General features: G+C 37.0%; 1 protein-coding gene across 8 annotated transcripts in view; it reads left to right on the top strand.

Moving 5' to 3' along the window:
- ATP2B1 (ATPase plasma membrane Ca2+ transporting 1) overlaps positions 1-17,195 on the top strand; it is a 123,857-nt gene that overhangs the window by 59,627 nt on the left and 47,035 nt on the right. For all 8 annotated transcript variants that reach the window (XR_006607537.1, XR_006607536.1, XM_013054206.2 and 5 more), the window contains exon 3: positions 12,796-12,993. Coding sequence is in view for 6 of the 8 variants with exons in the window: in XM_013054206.2 (XP_012909660.1) it covers positions 12,796-12,993 (198 nt within the window). In the remaining 2 variants the exon portion in view is untranslated. The remainder of the gene's footprint in view (positions 1-12,795; positions 12,994-17,195) is intronic.

Genomic DNA, 17,195 nt, shown 5'->3' with positions numbered 1-17,195 from the left:
GCCCTTTGCCCAGCATGAATCATTGTTGACTTAAAGGCTACCACAAGAATCCTCTGATGCCCTGATGGGTGTGCTTGGTTGTACAGGTTGGCACAGCTCTTTCAAGGCACTCAGCAAGGATTTCCATCACCACAGTATGCCAGCCACATGTATTTTAATACTTACGTAGAGTTACCTGCAAGCATTTTATGTTGATAATCCTGCGCGACCTTGTCCTAGAAATTTATCGCTGCTCTAATAGAAGATTATACATTTAATTTAATACCTGTTCAGGTGACTAGTTTTCATTGCTTATGAATTTTTTGAATGTAGTAACACTGACCTCTTGTAACTTTGTTGCACATACTTAAAGTTGTCCTTGATGGAGCCTGAAGTAGCATAGCATTAGAGTTTTGGTTTTTTTTTTTTTTTTTTTTTAAGTTTGGTTTTCTGAGTGCAGTTGACATTTTTCCTTTTTATTTTATTTTTTTAAAGTTTATTTATTTTAGTAGTCTCCATACTCAATGTAGAGCTCAGACACATGACCTCAAGACCAAGATTTGCATGCTTTTCCGACTGAGCCCACCAGGCACCCCTGTGTTTCCTTTTTAAACCATTCTGTTCTGGTTTTCATGATGCTAAATTCTGTGGGCTTTCTTCCTCTCTGGCCAGTTATGTATCAGCCTGCTGTGCTTTCCTTTAGATGTTGGTGGGCCTCAGGTTTCAGTTCCTCTCCACACACTCCTCATCATCGACACTCCTCTGGTAATGCCATGTACTTCTACGACTGCACACATCATCTGGATGCTGGTGGTTTCCACATCTGTAGCTCCAGTCCAGATGTTTACCCCAGACTTCGGGCCTGAAAACTGAATTGTTATAGACCTCTTATTTTCTCAACCTTTCCATACTTTGCTTTCTAAAAGCACACTCTCCTTTTCCCGTTTCCACTGAAACCATTATCCATCTTTTAGGTGGCCTGGACTTGGGCGGGAAACTTGCGCCCACTCTCATTCTGTTGGTCAGCAAGACCTAGAAATTCTAACTCCTAACTTGGTCTTAACCTGAGGGTATCTGCTTGTCTGCATCCCCATTCCTCTGTTTGAGGACTGACTTCATTTATGATAATTGAGATAACAGTGGACTCAGGTGTTTTTTTCCTGTCTCCCTGTATGTTACCTGGCACTTCCTTGCTTAAAGCTAGTAGTGATTTTGCATTGGCCTTAGAATGAAGTTCTGACCTCTTGCTTAGGTTAACAAATCTTTTGGGGGATCTGACCCCTGCTTACTTCTCTTATCTTGTTTTTTCTTCCCAGCTCTTCTCTTCAATGTTTGAGCATAGCAGAATTGCAGTTTTCTTAAAAACTATTGTGCCAAGGTGACTCTTGTTTCTGGGTCTCTTACATACCATCTTTTTCTTCTTCTTTTTTTTAAAAAAAGAACAAAGGTACAGAGTAGCCTAGTGGGGTTCTTGCTACTCCATTTATTCACTTTAATTTTATTTACTTTTATTTTTTTAAGTAGACTCCACAGCCAGTGTGGGGTTTGAACTCAGAGATCAAATCGCATGCTCTACCCATAGAGCCAGCCAGGTGCCCTATGTCTTAATCATTCTTAAGACCTCAAATTAGATACCTTAGAATTTCCTCATCTGTCCCTAACCCTTTAAATTTTGGATTCTAGCTCCCTGTGTATATTCCCATACTACCTCACCACCCCCGTCATAATACTTAATACAATTTGCCATGATTAACTGATTACTTGTCAGCTTGCCCCACGAAACTAGGAATTCTTTGAGGGCGAGTGCAAGAGAAAGGCATGCTGTCTGACTCATTTCCCTTTGTGGGCTTACTTAGTGGCCATCACAATGACTGGCCCATGGAAATGAAGGTGAATATTTCACTTTAGACCAGTGACGCCTCAAATGAGGAGCAATCTCCTTTTTTGAAATTGAGCATATTAGTTTGTTTCCCCAAAAGAATGCAAGTAAACATAAATTTTCACATGCTTTCTTGGTCTGCATGTTTCCCTGCAGCCTTTACTTAGATGAGTTGGGGCGGCTGCTACCACCACTGTGTCCCTCTCTCTCTCACACACATAGACACACACACACACATGCACACACGGAGACACGTACAGAAATTGGTAAGACTGTGGTATTTGCTGTGTCGTAGCCGTGATTGTCGGTAAAGCCCTCCTGCTTCCTACATTCCAGTACTTTACCCTTTTCATTTCCTAAACTGACACATGATTTTATTTGTCGCAGAAGTTGTGGTGCTTCGTTTTCTTATAAAACATCAAGTTGTGATAAAGTTTGAATTTTACGTCTTTTCCAAATATATAGACAATACTCTTGAGCCATTATCTGCTCATAGGATGCAAATAGACTCCCCTGCCCCCTGCGCCCTTCACTTCCCACAGTGGTAAATCCAGACCAAAAGCAGATAATGCTGAGACTATCAACCTTAAAGAAAACAAATGGTACTTTAATTAAACAAAGATGAGTCTGTTTGAAAGTAGCAGGGGAATTGGCATTCAGGACAAGCAAACTATGGCAAGCCGTAGCCCAGTCTGAGGAGACAAAGCAGGGAGATGACCTGTTAAGAAGAAATTGAGGAGGGTTGTTTTGAATATGACTCCACTGGAGAAGAACAGGAGTTCGAGGTTATGGTGGTTTCTCACTGGCTGCAAGTGGTGGGCAGTTGGCCCTTACTGAGGCATGTGGAAATCTTCCTCCTTCCTGCTGGTCATGTAAGTTGAGATGAGTGCTACGTGCATGAGAACCGTCCCTTCATGGCTTCCCCACTACATTTTAAATTAGATTTTCTTGATTCGTTTTCATGTTTTCCCGTTTTGATTAAGATCTTTCTCAGAAAGCATCACTGATTAAGCATCAGGTGGTTCTTTTTGATGGAAATATTTTTGTCTATTTGTGTCTTTTGGTGCTTGGAAGGACCTTTCTCTAGGAGTCATGTTCCATGTGAGGATGAGGGAATGGGGACTAAGTAGCGAGTGGAAACCAGGGAGGCCACATCTGAGTAACAGGGGAGATATGAAGGAGGGGCTCTCATGCATTTCCCATTCATAGATTCATATCTTATCAGGTCTCTGAACATGAGATCATCTGAGAGCATTGAGCTAGCATTCTGTTTGCTACGTTATTTTCATGACCTTCAGAACTAGCAGGAAGGACTGACCTCCAAAAGGGGTTTGAGGGTACCACGCTTGAATTTCTCATTGTCCCCAGAGCTGTTGGAATTCTCCTTTGGTCCTGCTGTCGCCACCAAATCTCCTAGTGCTGACTAGGAAATTCCAGGTTGGCTGGTCAATGTGCTTTTTAAGCCAAGTGGGTTGCTCAATGATCTTATGTAACTGAGTTTTAACTTCCCCAGAAGTGTTAATCCAGGTGCAGCAGGTGGTGTTGGCCACGGCACAGACTCTTCCTTGCTCAGCTAAACAATTATCAAGGACTGTCATGTTATCGGCTTTGGCCAGAGAGTGTAAGGCTCTTTTTTGGGCAGCTATTGTCTAGACAACTGATTCTGCAATATCTCCAAGAGTTAAGGAAAAATTTCTGATCATATTCTTGTTTACATGTACTCCTGACTGAGGAAATACAGCCCTGTTAAGGAAGTGAATCCTAAATCATGAAAGCCTCCTGCTAGGTCCTTTCTCATTTGACAATGTAAATACCGGGAATTTGACCAATGAAAGTGCCTTAGTTGGATTGTCAGAAGTTAGGGGCATGGTCAGATCTTAAAAGGCCTTGCCTTGATATGCACTAGTTGTTGATAGGCCCGCATTTATAGGCCCAGGGAGAATAATAGCCACCACAGGCAAACATAAGTCCAACTGGGGCACAAATCACTCACTCAGATGGCACTGTTAATAGGGTAGAGATTTTAATGTTAAGTACAACAGTCTGAAAGGCAAACCCCTCCTTTAGCAGTGGCCTTGGAGAAATGGATGAAGATTTTCTCTTTCCAGGACAATGCCAGAGTAAAAGAAAGAGAAGGAAAAAAAATTTTCCTGTTTAAACTATGAGGTTTTGATTTGGCATCAAGAGAGTAAGCAGTCAGCCTTTATGTCAGCTACTTCTTTTTCTAGTCTGTTTGATTTGGAGGTCTCTAATGTCTGTGCAGGACCAGGTGTCAGATGGAGCCTTCTTCATCCATGAGATACATGTTCAAGGTTTAAGTCCCTGAAGTTTGCCTGCCATCTGGGGAGTGAGGAGGACCTGGTATAGTCCCTTCCAAGTACAGTCATGGGCAATCTTTGTTCTGATTGATTCCAGATCAGAAGTGTGAGAGAAAATTGGAAATGTTCCTTTGAGAATTGTAGCTAGATTTTGAGGAAATCAGAATTCAGGATCCAGTCCAATTTGCAAGTTTATAACAGAAACTCCAAGACAATTAACAGGATTAAAGAAAAATATAAGCATAATTTTTCTTTCTCTGCAAGTACCCTCATTTTTTATAATAAAACTATTTCTTTGCATTAAACTTTGCCTGGTTATGTACATTAGTGCAGCAAGAATAGTGATTAACCATCCAAACTCTTATTAAAACTGTTTTGCTGGAATTTTGTAAGCAAGGTACCAGATTGATTTTTCCTTCAAAGGACTTCATTGGCTGTGTAAAGTCAAACTTCACTCCTTAAAACTCTTGTTTTATCTGAATCTATGCACATTTCTCAACTATGATACTCCAGCCAAAGCTTTGGTAATGTAACAGATGTTTCTCTGTCCTGATACAAGAAGAACAGATCCTTATTGAATTTATGCAGATAATTGTCATGAAGATAAAAATACTCAGTTTCATATTCTGGAGGGATCATGTGGAGAGAAAAAGCAAATGTTTTATTTTATTGATGAAGGTGCGTATGGCCAAATTGTTGAAAGCTTAGGAGAGAGGAAAAGGTTTCCTAAAATCTGAAGAAGCATAACATTAGAGAACCAATAATGTTTTAAACAAGTCATAGAAATTATAGTCACCCTACTCAGTTCATTCAGTCTTGTGTTTTTAATTCTTGTTCTGCTTGAATTCAGTTTGCCACTAGTTCTGGAAATTCTTACCCAGTTCACTTTTATTATCTTAAAGTTATCAGAGAATTGTCCTTTCCTAAATCTCTTTGACGATCAAGTAGTTTTTCAGGAACACTTGTAAAAGCGTCAGAATAAAACAATAACTGTCTGTAAATGACCAAAAGACTTCAAAATGGCCATGGCTAAATGCCCAATGAGATTTCATTATAATGCAGCCAAGATAAAAATTTGGTTATTTTTGTGACAGACACTTTAAGTAGTAACTAGAATTAGAAGTGTTAACATGATGTCAGGACATACAAGATCTTTAGAAATTTCATGCTATTTTTCCTTATTACATTAATAACATTTCCACACAAATATATTCTAAGAAGGCTTAACATCACCTGTTTGACAATACTTCCCATATAATTTAACATACTAGGCAAGTCTAATTAATTTAACATCTCCTTCTTTATAAGGAAAACAAATCCTTTGAAATGTTCCAAGGACCCTCTGTAAAAACCTAAAGTCAGTTCAAGATCAAAATACTACCTTTAGAATTTGATTTGGGAGAAGTTTGTCAAAAATACCAAAAGGCTTGGACACTTAGGATGTGAGGTCGCTGTGAAACAATACTTGGGTGTTGATTTAACCAAAGCGACCAAGATTTTGCAGGAAGATACAGAAAGCTACATAGTCGTAAAAAGCCTTAGCTTCTTTAGTATTGAAAATAACTTTTTAAAAAAGTAATCAAAGATCTGATGAGGACAAAACACACAATGTTTCTTTTTCTAGGCAGATTACATTAAAAGTAAAGAAAAACTTGTTTACAGTAGCATATTAAGGGCAGTTCAATAATGTAAGAAAATATTGTGCTTTCAACAGAGGAAAAGAAAATTCTAATTTTGTACCAGTGTCCTTTTAATGGTAAAACACCTTTTTTTTTAAAGATTTCATTTTTAAAGATTTTAGGTTTTTTTAGAAGATTTAAAAGATTTTATTTTATTTATTTTAAAGAATTTATTTATTTATTTATTTATTTTTAAGGTTTAAAGAGAGAGTGAGCACAAACAGAGGCTGGGGTGGGGTAGGGGGTGGGCAAAGGGAGAGGGACAAGCAGATTCCAGTGAGCAGGGGCCTAACTATCTGGGCTGGATCCCAGAACCCTGGGGTAATGACCTGAGCCTGAGTCAGACACTTAACCCACTGAGCCACCTAGGTTCCCCATGCTAAAACTCATTTTTAAATAAATTTATTTTTAATCTTAACCAGCTTGACCACACATTAAAATCTCCAAATCTTCCTTTTACAAAGATCTACCTTTCTTTTTTACATTTAGATTTTATCCTGTCTTTGCTCGTTTCAAATAACCAGCTCCTTTTCCTTTTTTAAATAACCAGTCTTACTTTGTAACAGACTTTCCCTCAATAAAAGTGCATGTCTGGGCACCTGGGTGACTAAGTTGGTGAAGCATCTGCCTTTGGCTCAGGTCATGATCCCAGGTGTCCTGGGATCAAGCCCCACATCAGGCTCTCTGCTCAGCAGGGAGCCTGCTTTCTCCTCTCTCTCTTTGCCTACTTGTGATCTCTGTCTGTCAAATAAATAAAGAAATCTTAAAAAAAAAAAAAAAAAGAATTACTTCCTTGAAGTTTGTACTTTAGCATTTACACCTCAGGGGCACAAGGAAGAATGAGAGTTACAAGCCTTTAAAGATTAATAGGAGGGGAGGTTTTGGGATTGGGAAAAAGAAATGGGCAGACTTTGAATTTGCCTCTAGAGTTGCATTTCTAGTTTTACAAAGATTTGTGAGATGAGGATAGTTGCTCCCAATTCCTCAAAGAATTGAGTTGCCACTTAATGACATCAGAGCTTAATCCACCCATCCAACTGCATTATCCTCAGTACAGAGGAGAGCACCTTAACAAAATTTCCTCTCAGTCACCAACCACTGCCTCCAGTCATGTTTTCTGCCTTTTTGTGTATTCACTAATCTCTGGAGTTAATCCAGTTATTAAAATGTTAGAGGATTTTCAATGAGTTTAAGAAGTTATTTAACTATAGTCCTTCGTTTGGTCTTTACTGTGGCCCTTGACGAAGAAATGAAAGCTTCCTGAGGAGAATTACCTGTAGCTTCAAGTGGTCTTATTGGAAAAGGTAACTGTTTAATAGTCTCTTCAGAGTGGAAAGGCAATTCAGACAGGATTACTAGAATGAATATTCAAAGAGGGGAGCTGTATGAGAATTTTGTCAGTCTTATAGCCTTTTGTTTTAGGTAACTCTTGTGTCTTCACATTTTCATTAGCCTTTTTACAACAAATCTCTCATTAAAGCTATTTTGGGATTTTGAGATTTGGAGGCTTCTGCATGCCAGTAAAAATAGGTATCTCATTCTGTTTAATTTGATAGTCCTTACTTTCAAGTTCACTTCTTAAATGATCTTATCTAACTGGAACATTTCTCATAATGGCCATTGTAATTCTACGTTGTCTTTAGTAAGATTTTGCCATTTTTACAGATATTTACAGCTTCTGGAACCATAGTGTTTAGATGTAAAAATAGGCAGGTATGCCAGAAGGTGGCTTGCTTAACTTTCTGGATTTTAAGGATCCCATTACTCAGAGAAGAAGTCCATAAAACAAAAGTGTATTCACCAAGAAGGGTACTATCTTAACAAAAGCAGACCTGAGATACAGCTGGAGAGCTAAACCAAAAGAAGGGAACTTGTATCCTAGAGGAGACTCACTGAATCCAAGGGGAAAAGACAACTCACAGAAACGAAGAGTGCAAGGGGCTCAAGGAGTGTTTTGTGGGATCTAGAAAACAGTTGGGAGGGTCATTATTTCCTAGGGGTTCACCTCCTTCCGATCCCACTTCCGACACCAGGTAATAATAACCTTAAATGAAACAAGTGGTAATTTAATTAAACAGTTTAAAGATAAGCATATTCAAGAATAGCAGTGATGTTGCAAGTCAGGGCAGGCAGATAAGGTGAGCCATAGGCAAGTCTGAGGAGACAAGACGGGAGGCTAGCTTTTATTAGGTTCTGAGAGGAGATTAATAGAGTTGTTTTGAACCTGGCTTCATTAGAGAGGAGCAAGAACTCAGTGTTGTGGCATTTTCTCACTGGCTGCAACTGGCAAGTCATTTGTTGTTCTTGAGGCATGTGGAAATCTTCCTCCTTCCTGTTTGTCATTTAAGTTGACATAAGTGATACATGTATAAGAACTTTCCTTTCATAGCATCCTACCTCTATTTTATTTTATTTTTTAAAGATTTTATTTATTTATTTGACAGAGAGAGACACAAGAGAGAAGGAACACAAGCAGGGGGAGTGGGAGAGGGAGAAGTAGGCTTCCCGCCGATCAGGAAGCCCGACACAGGGCTTGATCCCAGGACCCTGGGACCATGACCTGAGCCGAAGGCAGCCACTTAATGACGGAGCCACCCAGGTGCCCCCAGCTCCATTTTTAATCAGGTTTTCTTTATTCATTTTTACTTCTACCTTTGATGGTTTTTAAAATACTTTTTCTGTTTGTGAAGGTAACTGGGCCATGAGGAGATCAGTGCTAAAACATGCCCTTTGCCTCACTGACACTACACTACCATCAACTGAGCCAGTGGTACTAGGCAGATTTGTTGTTACATTAATTCATAAGTTATACTTAATGATTTCATGTCACATGTACACTGTTTTAAAAATTCAGACCATGTAGTCTCCTTACTAGTTTCATCAGCTTAGCTCTCTCCCTTTGCCTAAGAACTTTGCTTTCTCTCTCCTAACAGTGGAAGCCTCTTCTTGCACTTAGAGCAGCCTAACACTTACACCCTGGATTCCATTCCCCTTACCTCTTCAAAGGCTTTACTCTAGTGTTAGCCTTTGTTTCTTGTGTTGTCTTCTCTATATGATTATTTACACTTGTAAATTACTTGAGCTAATATCTATCACTCAGCTTTTTAAAAACCTAATGGGTTTTATTTACACTTTAAATTCACTTTTACTGCTTAATTTTTCTCTGCTATATCATATTCCTGGAAGAAGTTCTATGACCATAGTTTCCACTCATTTTCTAATTCTTGTTCTCTCTTCAGTTCTTTCTAATCAGACTTTCTTTACAACACTCTACTGTAAGATTTCTTAATCAAGGTTGTCAGCCTCCATCTAGTGAAAGCCAGTCGTCCATTCTCTGTCTTCATCTTACTCATTTGACAGAATCATCCACATGATATTCATCTTTGTTTAAAAAAAAAAAAATTCTCCTTTTCTAGACTTCCATAGTATTAGATGAGCTTGTTTTTGAGCCCCTCCCCCTCATCCCCACCTGTTTCTTTGGGTTGCCTTTGGCTTCTCTTCCCTTATCTGACCTTCAAATGTTGGGAGGGTTCCAAGGCACTAGGTCTCAGACCTTCTCTCCCATCTGCTTTCTGGGAACTCTCATTGGGCCCATGGCTCCAGAATCCTCTATAAACATTGATGATTCTCTGATTCAGGGCTCTTCCTTGAGTTCCAGATACGGCTAGCTAGCTGTCTCACAGACATCTCCTCTGGTTTATTTAATGGGCATCTCTTGTGTAAATCTTTAAAATGAAAAACATTAACTCTTGCCTCTCTTTTTCCACTCAATTCTGCGATTCCCAAAGCCTGCTCTATCTTGGTAAACGTCTTTAGTATTCATCCATTTAAATGTATAGACCCCCTACCCCCCATTCCCCACCCACAAAATACTAATACTGTTCTTTATTCTTTTTCTTTCATCCATGTACAGTCTTTTAGCAAGTTCTGTCTGATCTTTTTGCAGGATAATTGGTAGATCCAATTAAAAATTCAGATACAGGCTACCCTCATCTCTTACTTTGTACAGCAACAGCCTCCCTAATAATGGTCTTTTCCCTCCACTCTTGAACTCTTCAGTTTATATTTTGTACAACGATTAAAATGACATCAATTATTACTGCAGTGCTTTAAAACCCATTCATTGTAGAAAGGTTTCTGTTACAGGTAGAATAAATACTAGTCTTCTCTGTGTTACTTAGTCTCTTTGTTTCGGTGCTATGTAACACAAGCTTCTGAATGTATAATTTGTTCACAGTGATTCTTCCGGATGTAGAGTAGTCCCTTGAAGTAGTAAATATTTGCTGGGGAACAGACTATTGTTATAAAACCCTTAACTTCATTATATTTATATTATATAAGTTTATTATTTGATATTTGTGGAAATTCAAGTGTAATTAAAACCTGTAGTGTTCAGTTTGTAACTTGTCATCCCCTTACTTAATAGCTGTTATTCTAAGTTTATGATTTGATACTTTGTACCTTCTTCTTGGGTCCTTCTAAACAACTTTGTAAGTTACACCAACAAATTTTAATGCCCCTCCCCCAGCTGAAGAAGTTAAGTCCTATGTGCAAAATTTCAGTAGGCGAACTGGAATCTAGGCCTTCTTGTTCCTAAACCAGATAACTTTATTGATGTTAATGTCCTAGGTGTGTGCTTGGGGGTGGTACAGAAGAATTACAATAACCCTTAAGACCAGCTGCTTTTTTATTTTCTAAATTTCCTCCAGTTACATTTTTAAGCTGTCTTTAGTTCTTTGGCTAAAGACTTTTTTTTAAAAATATTTTATTTATTTATTTGATAAACAGAGATCACAAGTAGGCAGAGAGGCAGGCAGAGAGGCAGGCAGAGGGAGAGGAGGAAGCAGGCTCCCTGCTGAGCAGAGAGCCCGATGTGGGGCTTGATCCGAGGGCCCTGAAACCATGACCCGAGCTGAAAGCAGAGGCCTAACCCACTGAGCCACCCAGGCGCCCCTAAAGACATGTTTTTATTAGCATTAACATAAAATACTGGCCTCTGTTATAACCAATGTAAGTTTTGGCCAGTTATTTTATAGTTAATAGTGGTGATATTTTAAACTACTAGGTGTTACAAATACGTAATTAATGATAGGTCCTATTAAGTGTAAGTTAAACTGATAGAACCGATATCTTCAGACGAGTTCTTAGCAAAAAAATATTGGTGATTGACACAGGGAAAGAATGCAGTCTTTTATTTTTGCTAGTAAGATCACTGAAATACAAGACAAACTTACTATGTAATATCTTTATATGAAAGAAAGAACACTTAATTCAAAAAGCAGCAAGCACATAATCTCAGAACATTGCAAGGTTTAGTTCTTTAAAATAAATTTTGTTTTGTGGAAAACGTCACTACATTGATTGTCTTATCCCTCAGTTAAACCACAAACCCGTGCTAACTGCTTGTAGCCAGGTGTGATCTGGGAGCATTGCTCTAGTCAGAAGGAACTATGTAGCTCCTAAATTATAATTTGCAAGTTGCATCTCTCATACTGTCTTTCCCCTGATCACAATTAGTACAGTCCTTTGATTCCTTTCTTTCTTTTAAAACTCTGTTTCAAAGCCCAGAGCTCTGTGGAAGATTTCAGATGATGACTTCTGTCATCAGACAATCTGAAACACTTTTTGCCCAGAATGGACTGACCTTGTTACAGTTGCTAATAAAAACATCTCTGGAATATTCTTGATAACATTAACAAAGTCAATAATTACTTTAAAAAGTTTGTATTCATTTCTTACTGTTTTTTGTAGCAGCATAATTTCTTTGTTCTCTCTTCCACTCTCTGCCTGCCTCCACATTGAGATCACCAGCTGAAACACTGAAAACCAAGAGCCTTCCAGTAATCTGCTGTTTTCCTGTCTCCCTCCTTTCTTTGATACTTTGTACCTTTCTTGTTCTCTTAGAATGAGCTCTTTCAACCCCCACCCCCCGAAAAAGATTAAGTTAACTAAATTAATTATAAATTTCAATTCATGATGATAAATTGAAAGTGGTATCATTCTGGTACCTTATCCGCCTCCTTTGATATTTTTAAACAGACTAAGGGAACAAATCATTTGTCACTGCTACCTGTGTTTTCATTCCCCCCCAACAAAAATATAATTTTGTGCAAACGTTGCTTTAGCTGATGGGAATATATTTAGGTTTGATAGGATCAGCAGGGTTAGATTAGAAGAGAACCTGCTAGATGGGGTGAAGGAAAGGCAAAATTGATGTTCATCCAGCTCTCCCTTAACCTCTGCCCTCATAGCTTTCCACTCCTACATTCAAGTGATAAATGTTATGTGTCCTGTGATGCATCTTTTCCCTTGCAGTGACTGTGGGTGCGGTCAGTGGCACTACCTATTTCTTAAGCTGGAACAAAATCCTAAAAGTAAAATTCTGAAGAAAAATCATCCTAAGTTTCTGGTTTTTGTGACTTGCAAATCTTTTATCAGTACCAAGTATATAGTAGACATTTTAGTAGAGGTGGTTTAGAGTTTAAATTAACTTTTCATTGTTCTTTAGTAAATAAGAGTTAACCAAGATTCTGTAAGTAAATCAAATAAATACATAATTCCCCATTTTTGGAGCAAAAACATCATACGTAAAGGTCAGGGAGATGTTTAATTTCAGTATAAAACCCATCCAGCTGTCATATCAGTTCTGGTCTCTGGCAGTCTACAAGATGGTATAAAGTAATTTGATCAAAAATAAGCAGTTTGGAAAAGTGAAAATTCTTAATCCAATCTTGGAGCTGTCTACCTGAAATGTCCTTTTAAAGTTCTGTACACGTTTTTCAGGAATTTAAATTCTGTACATTTGGTCTAATGCATAAAAATCCTATCAACAGGATCTTAGGAATTGTAATCTAAAGTGTGATGAATATGTTTTGAATAAAATAGGTAGTTTCATTTGTAAATGTGAGACTTTTCGCTGAAATTTGTTTCTTTTCACTAGGTTTAAGTGGAAACCCTGCAGATATAGAGAGAAGAGAAGCAGTGTTTGGAAAGAATTTTATACCTCCTAAAAAGCCAAAAACCTTTCTTCAATTAGTATGGGAAGCATTACAAGATGTCACTTTAATTATACTAGAAATTGCAGCCATAGTATCATTGGGCCTTTCTTTTTATCAACCTCCAGAAGGGGATAATGCACGTAAGTAAATTGGGGAGGGGAAAAAAGAAAAAGACTTTAATGTGTGATGTTGGTAAGTTCAGTTCATTTGCATACTTAAAATGTAATAATAATAGCAGGTCAGCATTTATTGACCATGCTAGACACCATTCTAATAGTGCTTTTAATAGTTCTTCAAATAGTCCATCTCGGATAATTGTACAGTAACACTATGAGATGGTGTCACTTCTAAGTGAAATACAGAGGTTAAAAAAGCTGCCAAACTGTGCCGTATCATGTGTTGTCAAGGAGCTAAGCCATATATCAGTGGGGTTTGTGCCACTTCGAACACTATATTGAGATAATTATAGTTTTAATTTTGGTGTGTGTGTGTTTTTTTTTAATTTTGGGAAGCATTACGAAAACAGTATTTTTTTCTCTTACCTAATCCATTATTTTTCAAGTTCTTAAATTGTGTTATTATATGCATGATTTGGGTAATTTCCTTGACATTCTAAAAATGTTTCTACTATGAAGTTTCTTGACCAGTAGAAAAATACATCATACAGTGGTAATGGTATATCTACTTTAACTTATAACTACAAATGGTTTTGTTTTTCTCCCACCTTTCTGTGTTCATTTCTTTTTTAAATTTCTTACCCTTTTTAAAAAGCTTATTTAAAATAGATATTCTTTGACGGTACATTCTGTAACTGCTGAGAAATCTAGCTTGGGTTTTGCTTGCTGTATTTAAAACCGTAGAGTGAACGCATAGTAGTTTTTATATCAGAAGAGTGATGGACCAATATTTTTGTTGGTAAAAACTTTATTCTTACGCCTTTTAAGTTATGAAAAGTTTGATAAGTATTTGCTGACTCTAAGTTTGGCTTAGGCAGTGATTTAAAGTAATTCCATAAAAGGTGGGCCTGGAGCTCATTTGAGTTTTGTTTTTTGGGTCTTTTTGTTCGTTTGCTTGAGAAAGTTGGTCACAGAATACATTATTTTATCTGAGCCCAGTATGGATCAATGGTTTTCAGCAGCAGTAGCACTGTTCATATTTTGCACCAGAACATTCTTTGTTGCCCTGCATGGCACCACCTTCCAGTGGAGGCAGCCAGAATGCATCCCCATATTGCCAGTTTTCTCATAGGAGGCAAAATTGCCTGTGACTGAGCATCACTGATCTAAATAAGAAAAGATTTAGGCAGTATTCTTGTCAACATTGAGCCAAATTATTTTTGAAACTTGTCTTTATTTTTGTTAAATAATACATATTTTGCTATAGAAAGATGAGGAGGGAAAAACGACAATTCATAGGAAATACTATTCACCCAAAATCTCACTTCTTAGAGATTACTGCTCTACCATTTTGATACATAGTCTCCCAGATTTTAAAAGTACATTTGTGTGGGTTACTTATAAAGGTATCTGTGTACATGTGTGGGTAGACCTGAGGGTCTGTAAATGCATGTCTTTTATATGACAAAGAAAGGTCATACCATATTCAGCAACACACAGCTAAGTTCTGTAGTGCTATTTACCCAACTAGCATTATGGAATATTAGGAATTGGTATTCTACATTTCAGTGAGTTGGCAGATTATTAACTTTTTTTAACTTTTAACATTTTTTACTCCCAAGATTATAAGACTAAAAAAAATATTTTCAGTGGGAGTGGATTTTGTTACCAGGACAAATCGTTTTGGAACTTGGACTGCTTTCATTTGTAGGATGTAGTTTCCCGAATTTACTTAAGGAGAATATTGTCATTAGATCCAACTGGGAAGATAGTCTAGAGTTGTCCCTGTCGTAAGACACTTCAAAAAAGGGTCACAATCTACTGGAAGGTGGTGAAAAGTTAGTGTTTACATTTTTTTTGAACATTTATTAGTGTACTCTTTTCATCATGTTACATGTTAACACTAAGTAGTAATTTACTTGAAATCCATTAATTGTCTTTCTACGGTCCTGGAACTCTAAATTCTCAAAATTTCTTACTAGTGCTGTTTGGTGTGAAAATAAGCACTGTAACCTACTCTGTAAACAAATCTTTAGTCACTAGCATAATACTGATGATTCTCAAACCTTTTGGTCTCAGGGCCCCTTTACACTCATAGTATTAAGAATTCCAAAGAGCCTTTGGATTATATGAGTTACATCTGTAGATATCTACTGTATTCTTAATTAAAATCGAGAAATTTAAAAATATATTGCATTTAAAAATTATAACCAGCCTGCTTTCTTCTCTCTCTGCCTACCTGTGATCTCTCTCTGTCAAATAGATAAAGAAAATCTTTAAAAAAAATTTTTTTAATTATAACTAAGTTCTTGTTATAATAGAAAATTATAAATACTGAAATTATTATTAATGAACTTTTTAAATGAAATAATGAAAATAGGAGTAGTAGTGTTCTTCATTTCTTTGTATCTTTTCAGTGTCTAGCATAATTGAAGATAACTGAATTCTCATCTGCTTCTGCACTTAGTGTGTTGTGTTAGCACACGTAATGTAGTCTTTGGAAAATTCCACTACACACTCCTGAAATTTAAGGCAGATTACATCTTAGTATTACTATAAACATAGTTGACCTTGGGGGTTCCTCCTGGGGTTCCTAGATGGTACTTTTGAGAACTCCTTCTTTATATTGTTAATGTACACACTTGATGCACCATCCAAGAAATAGCTCAAGTGCAGAACTTTAAGAATGGAGTATTTGCCTTGCAGTAGAGTGTAGACTGAATTTAGACTCTGCATCTCTCTCAGGTGAATTTACAGGGGACCACATTGGGAGAGACAGATTAGTGTTGCTATATTTGTACTTGGACTTCACTGAAAGCATTATCAAAATACTTTATACATATGTGTGTGTGTGTATAATTGGTAAACTATAATCCTTTTGTGACTTTGATTTTGCAATTATTTTTTTCATTGCAGCTACTCTAAAAATTTGTGATGATCATCAGGAAAAGGATTTAATTTCTAGAAGTATTTTACTACCATCTGTTTCAAGATCATTCTAACTTTATCTATATAATCTAAAGTAGAACTATATATGAAATGAAATATGGCACCGACTTGTTTCATGTTCTCTTTTGAAATATTCAGTCTTCTAGTTCTAAATATGCATACGAGATTTAAAGCTGAGAATGATATAATTGCCTCATAATTCCTTCCCCCCGATCTCTTTCGCATTGATCTTTAAACTTTTTTGGTTATATACCTTATTGGGAAGAAATCTGAGCATATATCTGCAAATGATGCATTTGTGAATTAAATGTATTTTGAGCTGTCTACGTAATGTGTATATTTATATTGTATATACTGTATTTTTATAATGTGCATAGTCTTAAACATATGCAAAAATATAAACTGAAATATTAAAAAGATGAAATGAGGTTTAAAATTTTGATGTTTAATAACCATAAAATACCATTATTGATAGCATGATTGAGTATACATTATTATATTTTATAACTTTGGTTAAACCTTGATTTCCCTTGATTTGGGTCTGAGTTCAGTTTATTTTAGAACTTGGCTTTAATGTTCCTGATAGCTGTAAAGAAACTTACAGCGTTATGTAAATCCAAGTGCAGGAAGTGTATTCACTAATGGTATTTATTTTCACTCCATCCATCAGTTAAATAAACGTTTCTGTTGACATATGACTGGCAAATTCCATCTTCTGCTTTCAATGTGTTGTTTTTGTACACTGTTGTAACATTTTTCATTTTTAAATTTTTAACCAATGAGGTGAAAGCCCATTGAAATGCTTCACTTGGAAGATGATATTTTACCTGCATTTCAAGTTGGCAAAAGTGGTCAACATGGTATTTCAGCCTTCATCAGTTCTTGAGTCCAGACTTGGGCTACTTAATTCAGAGAGCTGATCTATCTTCTGGGCAAGGGAAAGGGGGAGGAGAAGCTGTCCTACAGCTGGCTTCTACTGTTCAGAACTTGTAAACCATAAACTAGTTATTGTGTACGATGACAGTGGTCATTTCTTCAGCTCAGATGTAATTCAAAGAGAAGTTTTTATATTTAGATGGGGAAGCTAGCACTCTTGATGGGTCGTAGTGCTATCTCCTTTGGAGAACATGCTTTTGTACCCATTGATGGCTAAATCCTATTGATGGTCCTTGGGTTTTTGTGTTTGTTTATTTGTTTTTCATTCACATCATCCCTTTTATTTCACCGCCACCAGTTGATTTTATTACACTCTGCTGTGTTCTGTTTCTTCATCTGTC

Source organism: Mustela putorius, unplaced genomic scaffold (genome assembly GCF_011764305.1).
Source record: "Mustela putorius furo isolate JIRA1106 unplaced genomic scaffold, ASM1176430v1.1 tig00000640_pilon_pilon_pilon, whole genome shotgun sequence".
Classification (NCBI taxonomy): Eukaryota; Metazoa; Chordata; class Mammalia; order Carnivora; family Mustelidae; genus Mustela; species Mustela putorius.
Note: the sequence above shows the minus strand (reverse complement) of the source record. Positions and strands in the feature narration are given on the sequence as shown.